Consider the following 18,675-nt stretch of genomic DNA (forward strand, 5'->3'; position numbering starts at 1 on the left):
CTCTCTCTCTCTCTCTCTCTCTCAAGTATAGTAACTTTACAGCCTAAAGTTTATTAAAAACTTTTATGATCTAAACATTCCTCATAAATAATAACTTACAAATTTGCAACTATTTGAAAAGGCAGTATTGGCTTTCATAGAGAAATATCTGATGACAAAACCCAAATGAAGTTTTTCTTTCTAATCTCTTTAAAATTACAGTACATAGATGTACTGTAATTTTAAATAGCAAAATTTGAGCATGGCCTGGATCCTGCAAATGGGCCAGATTTGACCAATATGAATCAGTCTTATAGAAATTATATAATTTCAAGCTTTAAGTTTCAAACCTGAATCAAATCTCAAAGCCACCCCCCCCCCACAAAAACCAAGACATACAACGATGCTCAGTTTTTGCTATCTCATGTATGATTTTCTTCATTTCAATAAAAACTGATCCTTGTTTACACAATTTATTGGAATAAAAAAAATGTTTATTTACTATGAACTGAAAGACATTTAAATAATGTGAGGATTTAATTATTTAAGTGATTATGGTTATAATGAAACTGAATAAATGAACATGTAAATAACATAAAATACACTATGCTGAAAACAGTTAAAAACATGATAATCTTATGAGACTGAGATATACCTAACTAGCTTTTTTCTCAAAATAAAACTGAACATAGGGAATTTTGGTTTTCAAATTACAAGTTAAGATTTGTCAAACTACCACTGCAATTTATTTTGAAATTGGCTAAAACAGTTTCTTTAAATAAGCAATCTTTTTCTGGTTATTCATCTTGGCATCAGTTTTATATTCACATGATGTTCTCTTCAAAAGGCAGAGTGGCTTGATAAGTAAATAAAAGCATAAATACATAATTTTTAAAAATATTCTGTTAATTGTTACAAAAAAAAAAAAAAAAAAAAAAAAAAAAGAATTGATTTTTTTTTTTTGTGTGTGTGAGTAGGTGATTGAGGAATATAGTATTCTACGAACAAGGATTTAGAGGGCCTAAGGATATATAGAAGCTCTCTGGACAAACAATTACTGAAGGAGTAAAGTTATACAGCTTTTACTATTTACATGTACTGCAGACCACTTATCCAGCACTGCATAAGAAAGAAAGCCTGCATTTATCAAACAGAGGCGTCCTAAAATAAAACAGGAAATTATTTACACATTTATTTATGCACTAGTTACATTATAACAAAGAAAAACACAAAAACAACACCTAATCAATATAAAAATCATTATGAAATAATGTTCTGTTTTGACATACTTCAAAAGATTAATGCAGAAGTACTTTTACACTCGGCAATTGTTAGTATGCCCTTATCCAGCATGCTCACAGACACTTATTGACATGGAGTCTATTAAATTTTAGACAAATGCAAAATCTAGTTGTGTCTGCATTTGTGCAAGTCACCATCTTAAGTCAATCCATGTTCAATGACCAAGGATGAATAACTGAATAATACAGTTTTTGCATTCTTAAAAGTACTCTAACATTTCTGTCTGGACCCAGCATGCGGAGGCCTGACAGGGTATAACCAATTTTCGAGACAGGGTGTAACTAACTTCAAAGGCTGCACATAAAAATATACATACATCTTCCCTGGAAGTAATGTTAGTATATGAATTTTAATATTCTTTCATCATAGATTTGACTTTTAATCTGCACCATTAACCCTCAGAATGTCAGTTAATGATGCATAGGTTTTCATCACACCCTAGGAGTTTGGATAGCATCTTGTTCCAATTTTGAATTAATAGCACATCCATTTCTTATTACTTTTCATTCTTTCTCACCGATTACCAAAACTATATGGATACAAAATATTATTTTCATATTTCTACCAGTTTTTTTTTCTTTTTCTTTTTGAAGAAAGAATTTCAAAGGACAGATTTTTCAGCCTCAACTTTAAAAGCAAACAGCTTAGGAATTAAAACAAATATTTCACTGAATTTTTTTCCTGTTAGTAAAGAATAGTATAATCTCTGAGAATATGACATCACATCCATACCTAAAGTTATTTTTAATGAAATTTTTAAATATGCAACTCTCAAAACAACTCCCAAAATGATTATGACATGGCAGCATATAAAGATTCATCATTCATTTTTTTCGAAAAACCTGTCAAGGATACTGTTCTCATTGAAAATATAAAATTAAGTTCATAGCTGCAATAGTTATTTTTTAATACAATTAATCTAACTCAATGGAATGCCTTGAGAAGAATGTGCTGCTACATCAACAAACAAATAAAAGCAGATTTTCTAAGTTTCACATAAGCTCTCTCACTCCTTGGGAGCATGAACAGAAGAATCAAACAAAATAAACAATGATATATTGCCACATGAAGAGGTAAACAATATAGACAGCCACTTGCAGCAAGCTAATGCTAATCAGACTATTTTATCACTAATGAAATAGTCATAATTAATGAAAAAAATTATGACATTTCTTGAAAAACTGCAGGAGTTACAAAACAATGCACTATTTTGATTGGTTGTAATGGCTTTCTCCAAAGCCATTAGAACCAATCAAAATACTGCATTGTTTATTTTTGGCTGTTTTTGCATAGTGAGAGTAGATAAAGAATGGTATTGCAGCAGAATCCTGATAGTTTGTAACGAATAGGAACAAGGATGCCTCAAACTGTTTTTCAATAGTTTTAGTTTTTGAGGAATACATCCTCAAAAAAATAAAGAAAAAAAGACAATTAATGACATGAGTTTATTAATATAAATAGATAACAGAAATTACTTTTATTATTTCAAAAAATTTTAACCCTAATTATACCATATATATTTTAGGCTTTGTTTTTGAAATTGTGACCACTTTTGATGCAAAGTCATGCTACATTTTCAGAACCAGAAAATCAGTTTACTTTTTGCTGCTGTTCTATACAGCTTAATATTACCGTATTTCCCCATGTATAAGACGCACCTTAATTTTGGGGCCCGAAATTTGAAAAAAATGTATTACATAAAGTTATTGAACTCAAGTTTTATTCATCATAAAATTCATACAACTCCTCATCACTGTCAAAACTCCCATCCATTAGCTTGTCCTCATCTGTGTCTGATGACGAATCACTGTCTTCATATATTGACTCGTCCTCAGTTCCATCTATTGCATTTGAAATGCCACACTTCTTAAATGACTTGACAACGATATCAATCTTGATATTATCCCAGGATCTTTTCACCCAGGTACAAACTTGTCCTATAGTTGGTTTCCTCACTCTTCCTGTTAGTGTCAAATTGTCCCCAGAAGACTTCATCCATTGGTTCCATTCATCTCTCATGGCAGCTTTGAAGGGTTTGTTAATGCTAACATCAAGTGGTTGGAGCTGGGATGTCAAGCCTCCAGGTATGACAGCAAGTTTTGTTTTTTGCTCTGCAGCAATCTTCTTCGTGTTTTTTGTTATGTGTGCCCAGAACTGATCAAGCACCAATAGGGCAGGTTTGCATAAGAGCCCACCTGGTCTCCTGCTCCAAAAACTTTCTCACACCAGATCTTCATCCCATCCCGATCCATCCAACCCTTGTCATGAACGTGGACAATCACTCCTCAAGCAATGTCTTCTTTTGGTATTGTTTTGCATTTGAAAATCAGCATAGGAGGCAGCTTGGTTCCGTCGGCACAACAAGCTAGAAAAACTGTATAATGGCTCTTTTCATGTCCACTTGTCTTCAGTTAGTTTTCACCACCTTCTTATCAACAGTTCTGTTACTTTGGACATCAAATTGAAGCAGGACTTCATCCATATTAGCATCTGTCCCAACTCAAACTGATGTGTCTTCCGACATTGAATGACAAAATGATGAAATTCAAGGATCTTCTGCTCATAGGCTTTCAGGCATCTTTTGGACAAGTCTGGTGCGTGCACGCATGCTTAGTCCATTCTGTTTCCTGAAGCACCAATTGTGTCCTCCTTTGAAATCAGTAACTTCTTTTTCATCAGCAATTCTTCTTGCCTCATGCTGAACCATCTTTGTGGACACAGGAATTCCAATTGCTCTTTGTTTCTCAATTCCCTCTCTAAATCAGGCCATTTTGCTGACTTGCCTCTCATGGCCTTCTGCCGTGGCATTTTCAGTAGGGTTTTTCCTTCCCGTAGCCAGTCTCTGATTGTTTTCTCAGTTGGAGGAGAACCAAACTTACATTCAGCAGCACGATTTCCATTCACTTTTGCAAACTGGATCACTTTTAACTTGAATTCAGCACTGTACGAAAATCTTTTCTGAGCCATTTCTGGGCAGAACGTGGCAAAACTTAACCTAATATACCAGTAACAAGTGTGAAACAATGAGCGCAAAGACAGCAAGCATGAAAAAGCGGGAAATGCAAGTAAAAAAAAATCTACAACCACTGTATAAGACGCACCCAGTTTTTAGACCCCAAATTTTTTGAAAAAGGGTGTGCCTTATACATGGGGAAATACAGTACCTTAATGACAGCTTGTCTTTACGTACAAAGCAATCTGTCTTCTTTGATGTCACCCTGCTCACTGTCAACTTTATTTTGGAATTGTCTTTGGTTTTGTACTGTTCATCTTGGTCAAACCATTCTTTTAAGACATTTTCATCATAATTTTCACCTCGTGGCATTTAGGATTGTTTCCACACTCACTGTCTTCTGCCACCTGGAAGGCTTTCTCCACGACTGAATGATGGCTCTAACGTCATCTGAAACTTTAAAGTTTCAGATGATGTTAGAACCATCATTCAGCTATCCAACACAAACAACATCCTTCACATTAATTTTGTTCGAATATCTAATGATACTGTCTTAATCTGCTGTTGCTTCAAGCAAGCTGCAACAGCTTTTGTTGAATATTTCCTTTTTTAAAATATTCAAAAAGGAGTGTTTAAAACTGTTTAAATTATCTTCAGGGTTCAGTGCTGAGCCTGCTGTTTCTAATATTTATCAATGACACTGATGAAGGCATATCAGGCCTAATGTTCTCAATATAAAACTTGCATATGAAATGAGTCTGCAGGATGGTTAATGACAACCAGGGTACATTAACCTGCAACAAGATATAAATTAGACAGACTGGATGAGAAGTGGCAATTAAAGTTCAACATTGAAAAATACATGATACTTCATAAGGGTAGCAGTAATCCCAGATTAATATACCAATTATGTGGCACTACACTCAGGGTAGCGGGGAATGAAAAAGATATGGAAGTAACTGTGCAATCAGATATGAAGTTCTCTAAGCAGTGCAGAAGACAGTCTTCAGGGCAACACATTGGGGTTTTATGTATTCGGACCACTAGTGGAAAATGATGAAAGAAAACAAGCTTATAAGCATCAGCAAAAAAAAAATTCACCTATCCATCCCCTCCAATAGCTCTAGCTCTTCCTTGAATTTATTCAAACTACCCATTTCCACAAAAAAGATGGAAGTTTGTTCTGACAAACAATCACTTGCTGGCTGAAGACAAACTTCCACACATCTATCCTGAAACCATCTTTCCACAATTTGAATTTATACCCCTCCCATGTATAGTCTGAGCAAGAGAAGAATGCCATCATCACTGAGTTTGCTCAATCCATACAAAACCTTAAACATCACAATGAGATCACCTTGCATGTGCTTAGTCTCCAGATACTGCAATTTATAGAACTTAGCCATTCTTGTCCCCCCCCCCCCTGCCAATCCTCTTGCAGTTTTCTGTGCTTGTTCTAGCAGATCCATATCCTTTCTAAAATGAAGCTTTCAGACTTCTATACAGCACTCAAGATGCAGCCTAACCACTGCCTTGTACCATGGGATAATCACCTTGTTATCACTGCTAGCAAAATTCCTGCATATCATTGACATAATCCCATGAGCTGTCCTAGCAGCCTGTCTGCACTGCTCAAAGAACTTCAATACCTAACTGCACAATCTTTTTACATTTCAGAAAATTTGTGCGCTTCCACAAATGGAGGAATATCAGCAAAATTGTCATTTTTCACTCAGCTTTTCTTGTTGAGTTACATTAAGGATAAGGTATCTGCAAACATTACAGACAACAATAATTGAAGCAAACTCTTCAATTTCACCTGAAATGCAAGAAGTCAAGTTCTGACAGGTTCACTGATTTGATATGAAAACTAAAAGGGGCATATGTTCAAGTTTTCTGATGTACACGAAAACTTTGAACTATTACTTGTAAATTTTAAAACAGTTAATATGCACCTATTCAAAAGTTGGACTTTTCTAATAATAGAGGTTTTTCCCTCGCTCGCACTCTCTCAAGCAAACTATTTTCAAATAACTGAAAAACTTAAACAGTAAAAATGCAGATGGAAAAATACCAAAAATTATTAAAATAGTAATTTTTTTCATTTTAAAATATAATGCAACCTCGATATAATTCACCTCTTCAATACTACAGGCATGATCATGTCCCTCAAATCTATTTATGAAAAAGTATTAAAAAATAGTATTAAAATTATATACAGTATTAATTTCCCCCACTGGAATGGAGGAAATTAATACTGTATATAATTTTAATACTGTTTAATCCTGTATATAATTTAAAACATATCTACTGCACATCCCACTACCATATTTCTAAGTGAGAAAATTGGCTAAAAACAAAACTCTATATTTGCTTCAATGTATTCAGCATTCAGCTGCAGATTAATTTTTATAAATAACAGGACTTGTCAGAAACTAATTACTATAGATACCCACTTTCTCTCCTCAGCTAGAAATGCAATAAAAGAGTATATCAGTGGAATGCTAATTACAACAGCTACCTCTGGAGGACAATACGGCTACCATTCATCAAGTGCTTTACATTAGTTACAAAGTAAATTTTTCTAATAACAGCACACAGCATCCTTTGTTTGACTAAAAGTTATACTTAGGATAACTAAACAAATATATACGAGAACCGATAAGTGGTTTATGGAGAAATCATGTAACTTTATTTCAGCACTGTAATAGGCTGGACAGTTTGGCTTTGATTCAGTTTTCTCAAAACATGGTAAATTCTAGGAATCAGAAATAAACACATGACAAAATTAGTAAATGAGTAGGACTGAAGTAACAGTTGCCCAGAGAAAAAAAATTATATAGTTGAAGAAAAGTTAAAGATTATCAAAAGAGTTAAAAAGTGGCAAAACAAAACACAGTATATTTCAAGAGTGCGGAATTCTACAAGGAATGATTGGACCAGAGAGGAAGAAAAATTTCATTCATACACTCCATAGAAGATGGAGTATACCTACAAAGAAAACTAGACATGAAAAAACAGTGATGTGTACCAATGATTATATACAAGTAGTTTCTACAGAAGCATAGTGAAGGAGTACCAATAAATGGGGTAATTTTGAAAGCACAGGCACTTCAATTTTGTAAGCTACTTGGTGGAGATGACACATTTAAAGCTTCTGAAGGATGGCTTTGGAGATAGGTGCTCATTATGGGTAATCCTGGGTTAGTCTTGTAGGTGAATCTGCATTTGGTGACACTACAGCAGCAGAAGAATTTCCTGAATTTCTGCATAACATGATTCAAGATGGTAATTTCACAGATGAACAGTTTTACAATTGTGACGAAACAGTACTGTACTATTAACTTTTCCCTGACAAGCCAATGGATATTAAAAAGGCACCCAACACAGCAGGCATGAAAATTAACAAAGAGAATTTGTGTGCAAACAAGACTGGAAATTACAAGCTAAAGCCATTATGCATGGGTAAAAGTCAAAGTCCCAGGTATTTTAAGCTCATCAACATGAAATCTCTACATGTGATTTATAAAAATAGCTCACAATGCTTGGCCAACAAGTGATATTTTTTCTTCATGGTTTGAAAGTGCTTCATTCCCAAAAAAACTTGAACAAAAGGCTCTGTTACTGTTGGATCACTTCCCACCTCATCCTTTGGCTGATGTCCTGAAATCAAAAGATAACACAATCAGAGTCAAGTTTCTGTCAAGGAACACAACTGCAATAATTCAAGCCTTTAAAGCCTACAGTCGTGGTGAACAATTTGCTGGTGTTATAAACTCAGAAATTCAAGTTCCAGAATTTATGAAAACATTAATACTGAAAGTTGTTGAATACAATATTGCATCAGCATGAGAGGAAGTAAGCTTAACAGCAACTGAAAACTGCTTGAAATGTATTGGGAAATACGAGATCACTACTAACCATGATTTAGCAGCATTTTCAGAACAAGAAGCAAAAGCTGCTTGTAACATACTTGGTGACAGTCTTAGAGCAAATGAATGTATGGCTAGAAATCAAGTTTTGGCACTTTCACAGATCTTGTCATCAGTTCTGGCAAACTAAATTACATGACTATTTCAGAAGCGATGCTTAAAATGATCACAACAGCATTGTGTATTAATAGAATGTAAAGGGAATTATATAACCTGGCTGCTTGGATTGAGGTGGACATTACCTGAGAGAGCAAGAAATTGCAGCCTTTGTGAATAGTGGGAAGACAGTTGATGAACAGAAGGCCAGTGATATAGGGTGCGACTCAGAATATAATGTGGATGACTTGTGTAAGGGAAAAGCACCAGAAATTAACAAAGTGCTTGAAAACATTAATGAGGTGATGGCATGGGTAGAATGTCAGAGTGATAATGAACATCTTCATTTATTGCATCTGACTCTATTAAGAACTACATACTGAAAAAATGCTGTCATCAGTTCTGGCAACTAAATTACATGACTATTTCAGAAGGGATGCATGAAATTTAAGATCACAACAGCATTGCGTATTAATAGAATGCAAAGGGAATGATATAACCTTTAACACTTTGTCTTTTAGTCTATATACTCATAAAATATTAGCAAGATTAGTTTTTTTTTTTCACTTATTTACTTGCAATAAATAAGTTAAAAAAGAGTGGAGAAAAATGGCGAAATTTTCAGCTATAACATTCTTCGCTAGTAACATAGGTATTACAGTTGCCTAACAGCCACATTACATGGAGGTTACACTATATATAAGAATAAAAAATGATCATACTTACCACATTATACATATTTTGTTACTGATGTTTGTCTGTAGTACAATGTTGCAAACACAATGGCAGAATTCAGAACTAAAGAGATCAATAAATTGACAAACAATGCAGGATCCCACACGTCAATGAAATATGTGAAAACCCGAACTAATAGAATAAAATGAATTTCATTATAACACCATATAATTTAAGGATAAGGTACTTGCAACCATATAAAATTTGCTAAACTAATTTTATAATAACTAAACCTAACATTACAATAAAAATTCTAGCAATTATATTAGAGTATGTTTAATCAAAATCTGAGCTAATAAATATGCAGTGAAGCCTCCTTAATTTGACAACAAGAAAAATTGAAAGGAAAATATAGGAAGAGAAACTGCTGATGGTAAAAGTAAATAAGTCACCTCAGCCTGATGGGATACAGAATTATTAAAAGTAGCAGCAAATGAGGTAACCAAAACCTTCGCTAATTATGAGAGCATCTTGGATCAGGGAAGGTTTCTATAGATTGGAGGTGTGCAAATGTCTCTCCTATTCACAGAGGTTGGGAGGAGGGAATCAAAGGGTGACATGAGCAATTATACACCTGTAAGTTTGTGTTCCATAGAAAACAATGGATTTGGTGGTTAAAGAAGTGTTGCAGAATCATCTTAACAGGAATAGAATTACATGGAAATCACAACATCCATTTGTTCAGGGAGAATCCTGTCTGACCAATTTGATTAGCTATTATGATGCAGCACCAGAGGAACTGGATGCAAACAACTTTGACATCATATCTACATTTAAGTAAAGCTTTTCACACTGTTCTGTGCAAAAGACTGCTGTACAAATTGGAGCAGTGTGGTGTCACTATAAAAGGATGGCCGAGTGGCAGAAGATGGCTATAAATGGGCACTGCTCCTCTTGGATTAACGTGATTACTGTCCCTTAGAGTATAGTGCTGGGCCTATTACTATTATTAGCAATACTGATGAAAGCATATCAAGCTTATGATCAAAGTTTTTTAAGCAGCCGCTACATAAGCTTGCTTCCTTGCATCATTTGCCAGTACTACTATTAATACTAATAATAGCAGTGGCTTGCTCTTTATATAGAGCATAAATTGAGAGTGTGTATTCAATTCTGAGGTTGTTTTAAACAAAACTCAGTCTCTGGACTTAGTAGCTGTCGTAGGCCTAATTCAGTGAATCAATTCTTTTCTGTTAAATGTAAAACTAGATCTTTTTGGTTTTGTTCATGTGACACTGTGATATGAAAATGTATGCACCCTTAAATATTATATTATTGCAATTTTTAGAAATTTCATTATAGTGATTATACACATACTGGCCAAAAAAAAAAATGACCTTCTGTATTAAAGCAGTCACAGACAGAAGGAATGCAAATAAATGCACAGAAAACTGAAGTGCAGTGATGATATGTTGCCTCGTTGAACATAGAGGTTGCACAGGCTATTTCAACTGCAGTAATCTGAAGCCACATTGGGGCAAATGTGTGATCTAGTAGGCTTTGAAAAAGGTCTTGTCATGGATGCACATTTATCAGCAGTCACAATTCAAGAAAGACTTAACTAGTTTTGCATCTCAATAGGCATAAATGTAATAGAAAAACAGTACTTCAGGAGCTAAGCCATCACACTCTAAGGAGAACTGTACAGAAAAATAGAAGATTCAGTGTGCAGCAAATAACATCTGAATCCAACCAAGTTCAGCAGCACCCTATTTTAACTTTTACCATCCTTAAGGAATTCAAGATAGTGTATTGGCAGTTGCCTGCCTATTTGAAAGCCACTCATTTCAGAGAGAAACAGAAAAATCTGCTTGCAGTGGTGCTGAGAATGTTGTGATTGTAGATTAGAACAACTGAAGAAAGTTGGAGTTAGACAAATCATGATATGCTGTTTTGTACTGATGATAGGAAGAGAGTGCAGTGAGAACCTCACGAAGTGATTTAACCTGCTTGCATTGTTAAGATAACCAAAGCATCTAGAGGTGGTATCATAGTATGAAGAGTGTTTTGTTAGCATGGACTGGGTCAGTTGATACTGGTGGAAGGACAAATGTTATCCAATGAGTGCCTGAATTTTGTATCAGATCTACTGCACCCTGCAATGTTGCACTTTTATCTCTAAGGTGATGGCTACTTTATGGATGACAATGCAATAGCAAATGCCAGAATTGTGCAAGAATGGTTTGGAGAACATGAAATGGATTTCCACCAATCTTCTCAGGTCCCCACATTCACCTGATCTCAATCATACTGAGAATGTGTGGCATATTCTGGAGAGAGCTATTTGGCAATGAAGTCCTTTGCCTTCAACATTTTTGCAGCTACATGATATTTTGCTAGAAGAATGGTTATAATTAGACAAAAAGGCACCAAAACACAACTTAAAAAATCCATGCCACACTGCACACTTGCTGTTATTCAAAACCAAGGCAACCTGATTCAATACTTAATAAAGGTTCATATTTTAGCCAATGTGGGTAAGTAAGAAAGCATACTAAACTGATTCTTTGCCAACATTGATGTCCACAGTTCAACTGCTGTAAAAAACAGTTTTATTTACTTTTTTTTTTTTTGTTTAGCGAGAACTTACACAGAATCATGAATTGCATCAACAAATGAATAAACAATGAACTCATATATGGCTACAGAATATATGATGAATACTCTTCTCTTTCATAGTTGATACACTATTTCAGTAATACAACTATGTTACTGTTACTACTCACACCAACATTGCAAGGTGTGATGTTAATAAATGTTTTTCTTGTGAACTTGAAACAAAAAATCAGTTGGATTTTGATGGCAGTTGCAACTTACTGGTGTTTTCAGATAAAATAAATTTTCTTTTTTCAGTATGTCTGCCAGGGTCAAAAGTTGATGACATTGTAGAGCACATATCATCTTTTAAGGGCACAGAGGGTGATACTGTTGTACATGGTGGCACCAATGACATTAAGAGTAGGAGATCTGCGGACTTACTAAACAAGTACAGGTCAATGTTGAAAAAAAAAAAAAAAAAAAAAAAAAATCACTAGTTAAGATTAAATTTGAAAGTACCTGCAATTCTGCCCAGGCACAATAAGTGAGAGTATATGATGAGAGCTTGTCAATCAATTCTGCCCTGGAGAGATTATACAAGACTCATGGGGAAGAATTTTTTTCACCATGGTCTGTGCTTATTCACAGGAGATATTGTTTCTACAGGAATGGGATACACTTAAATAGAAAGGGTGCAAAAATATTTGCTGACGATACTGAGGCAGTGTTAGGTGGATTGGAAAACTGCAAGCTTGGGCAGATTCACAGACTAATAGATTAACGGTAGCCACAGGCAGAGGTGAAAGTGATTCTTGCATTGCTACTGGAATGAGCAGTAACCTGGAAAGTGTGGTACTCGGGAGTCATCATGGAACAAGCAAATACATGGGTTGTGTTAGGGTAACTAAGAGTAAGAATAGGTGCATGTATACTTGCATGTACACCAATGCTAGGAGTACAGTAAATAAATTTGATGTGCTGGTGAACACATCAAAGGCTGATTTTGTTGAGATATCAGACATGGTGTCACACAAAGATAAGGAACGCAGAATTGGAATTTGGAGAGTACGATGTGTACAGAAAGGATAGAAGGGGCTGATAGGCGATACTGTTAGTTAACAAACACAAAATCTAAGGAAGTGCATCCAGTTGACATGGATGGACAGTGCAGTGTTGAGTCAGTTTGGTATGACATAAGCACTGGAAAAACCAAGTTGAGAGTAGGAGTGTGCTTTAGGCCTAATGACTCTGATGAGTACAATGAACAACTGTACAGGGAAATATAGTGGGCCACTGGGGGATTTCAAATTCCCAGATATAGACTGGAACTTGTGGGTTGGTCACTCACACACTAGCAAGACTTTTGTGGATTTATTGGATGACTGCTTTCTACAAGAAGAATGTTCAAGAGGCAACCAGAATACTCTTGATATGATCACCAGCAGTAATTCTTCATGCATTAAGAGTCTGCAGATAAAGGAACCAGTAGGTGGCAGTGATCATAGTGTACCGATGTGGGATTTACTTAAAGACGTAACTACCATTAGGGGTAAAGGGAAGGGTTTTTGCTTTCATAAAGGTGACTACAGTAATCTGAGATTTTTTAAATTTTATACAGTGGGACCAACTGATGATGTTACCAACAGCAAATTCAAAAATGGGAAGCATTCAAGGAATTAATTTTGGAAGCTATTAGGCTTTTCATACCAACTAAGAAATACTGGTAGGCCTAAATGGATGTCAGATGATTTAATGAGACTCGTGGCAGAGAGGAAAAATGCATGGGATGCATACAAAGCTATCAGGAGACACAGATGCCTATGGTAGATACAAGTTAGTCTGTAATCAAGTCACAAAGGGCATTAGGGAAGCAAAGGCGGATTACGAGAAATCTTTGGCAAACAATGTAAAACAAACAGTAACAACTTCTTTACTTATGTAAACTCTAGAAGGAAGGGGATGAATCAGATTGGTCCACTTGACATCAGCGGTTTGGTTATTGATGAGGTAGCTGACAAACTGAATGAGTATTTTGTATCTACATTTACACATGAGGTCTGTAGGGAAGTGGAGGTCAGAAGCTTATAAAAAACTCTGGCAGGGAGCTAAATGATTTTGTAATAACTAAAAGTAAAGTTGAGGAGAAATTGTTGAAATTTAACATAAGGACCTGGGGTGGATGGGATCTGTCCAGTTATATTAAAGGAAGCAGCAAAGGAAGTAAGCAAATCCTTAGCCATAATTATGAAAGCTTCCTTGGACTCAGGGTAGGTCCCCATGGACTGGAGATGTGCAAATGTGTCCCCAATTCACAGAGGGATCAAAGGGTGACAAGAGTAATTACAGACCTGTTAGTCTAACTTCTGTTCCAGGGAAAATAATGGAGTCACTGGTTAAGGAAGCGATGCAGGATCATCTAGACCAGACTGCAGTTATAGTTCAGACACAGCATGAGTTTGTTAAGGGGAAGTCTTGTCTAACAAATCTGACTGGATACTATGATGTGGTCACAAAGCAACTGGATGTAAAAAAACAATTTTGATATCATATACTTGGATTTTAGGAAAGCTTTTGATACCGTGGCACATGGAAGACTAAGGCAGTATGGCATTAAGGGCAAGTTGGTACAATGGATAAAAAGGATAGTTGAACGGGAGAAGACAGAGTAGTTATCAATGGACACTGCTTTTCGTGGATTAATGTTACTAGTGGAGTCCCCCAGGGTTCGGTGTTGGGCCCCATTGTTGTTTTTGGTATTTATCAATGATATTGATGAAGGTATATCAGTGTTAATGTCTAAGTTTGCAGACAATAAAAAGGTTGGCAGGGTTGTTAATTACAGTACGCTACTGCAACAGGATCTGGAAAAGTTGAGCAGATGGGCTGAGAGGTGGCATATGGGTAGCAGTAACCCCAGAATTACATATCAATTGGGTGGTACTAAACTCAGGGTAGTGGAGAATGAAAAGGACCTGGGGCTAATTGTGCAATTAGATATAAATTTTTCCTACAGTGCAGACAGGCTGCAAGAGTAGCTCATGGTGTCTTGTCAAATTTTGCTAACAGGGATAAGAGGGCGATTGTCCCCTTGTATAAGGACATGGTCAGGCCACACCTTGAGTACCGTATACAGGTCTGGAGGCCTCATTTTAAGAAAGGATGTAAAGCTGCTGGAACAAGTACAAAGAAGGACAATGAGATTGGCGAGTGGAACGAAGGGTTGGTGTTACCAAGAAAGGCTTAAGTTCTGCAAATTGCAGCTTCTAGAAACTAGACATTGTGTGGTGATCTAATTGAGGTGTATAAGGCCTTGAATGGTTTGGACAAGCTCAATGCTGAGGGGACATAAATTCAAACTGAGGAAAGACAATTGTAGAATAGATGTGTGGAAATTCGCCTTTAGCCAGTGGGTGGTTGATAGTTAGAATGAATTTCCATCTGTTGTATGGAGGTCAATGACTTAAAAAAGTTCAAGGCAAACATTTGTAGTGAATCGATGGGTGAAACGGGAGTTTCTTGCATCATATGTCTCTACAAATGCTAAATTATCACAAAAGTCAGAGGACTTCACAAGATAGAGAGATGTAGGATAGATGTGTGGAAATTTGCCTTTAGCCAGCAGGTAGTTGGTTGGTGGAACAGACTTTCATCCCTTAGTAGCTGTCGTAGGCCTAATTCAGTGAATCAATTCTTTTCTGTTAAATGTAAAACTAGATCTTTTTGGTTTTGTTCATGTGACACTGTGATATGAAAATGTATGCACCCTTAAATGTGGAAGTTGATAGCCTAAATAAATTTAAGGCTCAGCTGGACAGGTATTTCGAACAAATGGAGGGGTGAAGTGGAAGTTTTTTTTTTTTGCTGATGCTGCATAAGCTTGCTTTCTTGCATCATATGCCTCTACTAATGCTAATATAAGAACATTACCATATTTAGTAGTCACAGACCTGATCCATGGTTATTCAAATAACAAGAGTTATTAGAATAAATTAAGTTAGTAAAATTATTACAGTTAATTTCTCCAACTTATGACAATTAATTTTAACACTGGTTAATTAGTAGGAGAAAATAGTAACTTAAGCTTAAGTTATCTGATGCTTACCAGTTAAATCTGGTACAGGAAATGTTTCCACCCTCAAGAAATTCTAATGCAATTTTACAGTTATCACTATTACATTAAAATTGTATAGAATAGTTTAGGGTTAAAGCCTCAGGTTACATAGGGAGTTAACTACCATACAAGTTAGTGCTATTACATCATTTCTGTATGTAGTCAACTACTTAAGTATTTATAAACTGGCATCATTAAGTATATCTCATATTGTGAATACCTTCACAACGAGTTACCGCACTACCTCAAATACGTAACTCTTCACCATAGAAGTACGCTAGATAGCTTGTACGCTAATTAACTCCTTACGTAACCCGAGGCTTTAGCCCTAAACTATTCTGTAATCAAAATTACACTGCACCATCAAGGTACCTCCCCACCAACTGATGAGTCAATTAGTTCCTAAACAGTGCCATATGGGTGATGGTATCTGGTGAGAATAAGTAACAATAGTCTTCTCCTATGGTGAAGCACTACTTATTCAAGGTAGTGCAATATAATGGTAACTCAAGAAGGTATTCACAATATGAGATACACTTAATGATGCCAATTTATAACTACTTTAGTTGGCTACGTACAGAAATGATGCAATTGCACTAACTTTTACGCTAATTAATTTTTATAAAAATGTTACCAACTAAAATTACTGAAGTAGCTTTCAACTGTAATTTCATAACTCAATGTAATAGCATTAAACAAAATTTACTATATTTAGTTTTATATTTATAATCTCATTATGTTACTTTTATAAATTCATTTTGTACATACAGTATAATCACAGTGATTTGTCACTGGTGGGACACTCACGACTATGAGGAACTAATCAACATGGTGAATTAAATTAAGTTCGGAAGATGCAGCAAGTGCACCCACATGGTATTTTCCATTTACTGCATTGAACTATACACTACATATAAATAATACTAAGATGTAAATTCTGAAAAGTGAATAAATACTAAGAGAATCATATTTAATAAAATCTTACAGTATATTAAAACAATACTGTGTACAGTATTTAAATAAAATAATCACCTATTTATTTTTTTAATAATATATTTAGCACTTTATTCTATTTTTCTCCAAAGCAGTAACTGCTTCAAATTTATTCAAACCAATGGAAGGGTAGATAGGAATTGGAAAAAAAATGACAAAATAAATGGTATGGTAATGACAAATTACTGACATTATACTGCATGTGATATCTTAGAGAGATATCTGTGAGTGATCTCTTATTTGCTTTATGCAGGCTTTGCTATTAATACTTGTTCTGTTAGATGCTTACACAATTAAAAAGAAAAAACCCAAGAAAAAAACTAGCCATTATATATTTATTTATTTGAGGTTGTTATTAATTTGATATTTGCTTACTTGCACTTGTGAAAGCACCAAGAGACCATGTAGTAGCACTGATTTGACCGGGATCTTGAGTGGAAACAATGGACCATAATTGAAGGGATTTGCTGCTTACTGAGACGGGTATACCTATATTCTAAGAGAAATGAGTAAGAGATACATCTTTACACATACATTATCTAATTTAAACAACACTTATCTTAATAAAAAATAAAGCTATATAAATATAAAAAAAATATTAAAATAAATAAAAATGCTTGCTAAAATGATAGGCACGAATCCACAATTTGGGGATAAAATAAAACTTCAGAATTGAATTCCACTTAATAACCCTTTCTCAAGGGTCTCTCCCTAGATATACATTTTCACATGTGGGCTCTGGCGAGTGGGAAATGCATATACATTAATTTTGAAGAGGCCTTTTGGCCATGAAGTAAAAGTGCAACACTATCTCTCAACATCTGTTAATGTATGAATTACCTAAATGGACAAGTTAGTGCAATTGCATCATATTAGCATATTGTGAACCACCATAGTAGGTGAAACGGCATAGTTTTCACTATATCTTATATTATGAAGACCTTCACAATGAGTTGCCCTAATATTATACTATTTTGAATAAGCAATGCTTCACCAATGGAGAAGGCTAATGTTACTTATTCTTGGCAGATATACCACACCCAGATGGCACCAATATCAGGGAAACTCATTGTGAAGGTTTTCACAATATGAGATGTAACGAAAACTATGCCATTTCACTTACTTCAGTGGTTTGCTACATACTAATTTTAGTCCAAAAAATTTTCTTAGTATATCAATTATCTTATTTCTAGCATATACTGCCATACATGTCCCTCTCCCCCATACTTCTCCTTCAACCCATGCACAATTGACACATCTCGTATATAAAAAAAAAAAGGATTAAAAAGAAATTTACGAACCGAAGGTATTTCATTTCCGCTCATCCACCATATTCTCAATCATTTCTATAATCAGCGCAAGACAGAAAAATAATATCCAATGCTTCAGCTACAATATAATGGTGTATGAACAGCGAATTATGACATGCGAGCGGACATGATGAAGACAGGCGCATTGTGCATATGTGTTTTTGCCCAATTCTGTAAGGTTTGTAGGTTTTGATACCTTTCGTGTTTGGGGTTTTCATAAAAAAAAAAAAAAAAAAAAGTTTCAAACTAATTGTATACAGTTTATAATAGACTACATCATGAAAAAAACTCTGAAAATCCCAGGAGAAGATTGTATCTTTTAAACTAAGTTGTCTGATTTGGGTTTATGAAATCTGAAATTGAATTCCTGCGGAATTTCAAACAGAAATTTGATAAAATAAAATAAATTGAAACAAACAAATGAAAGAAGCAGGGGTTATTACTGTATTAAAAAAAAAAAGTCAATTCATAAATTTTACAATTTTTTTAAAAAAAATTTGTGATTTAATTTTTGACAATTTTACTGTAGTGTAGAAAAATTACATTAAAATAAGAACAAATTCATATTTTTAAGGATTTACAAAATTTCACAAAAAAAAAAAAAAAAAAAAAAAAAAAAATTCACTACACAGCTTTTCTATCAAATTCGTATATGGAAACATGTACATCAAGCAAATTCATTGCATATGTGCAGCAAACAAACTCATAAAAGAGCTAAAAAGGTTA

At 34.9% G+C, this 18,675-nt stretch overlaps 1 protein-coding gene across 2 annotated transcripts in view; it reads right to left on the reverse strand.

Annotated features, from left to right (window-relative positions):
• Positions 1–944: 944 nt before the first annotated feature.
• Positions 945–18,675, reverse strand: part of LOC150081104 (solute carrier family 66 member 3) — a 49,950-nt gene continuing 32,219 nt past the window's right edge. Inside the window, exons 5-7 of one of the 2 annotated variants that reach the window (XM_090381241.1) lie at positions 17,015–17,135; positions 8,989–9,129; positions 1,018–1,140 (exon numbers count right to left, since the gene is read on the reverse strand). In XM_090381241.1, the coding sequence (XP_090237367.1) occupies positions 8,993–9,129; positions 17,015–17,135 (258 nt within the window). In that variant the 3' untranslated portion in view covers positions 1,018–1,140; positions 8,989–8,992. Of the gene's footprint in view, positions 1,141–8,988; positions 9,130–17,014; positions 17,136–18,675 lie in introns of both variants that reach the window. The other variant, XM_090381242.1, reaches the window with a different exon arrangement.

This window comes from Mastigoproctus giganteus, chromosome 9 (genome assembly GCF_048544385.1).
Source record: "Mastigoproctus giganteus isolate SK-2022 chromosome 9, ASM4854438v1, whole genome shotgun sequence".
Classification (NCBI taxonomy): domain Eukaryota; kingdom Metazoa; phylum Arthropoda; class Arachnida; order Uropygi; family Thelyphonidae; genus Mastigoproctus; species Mastigoproctus giganteus.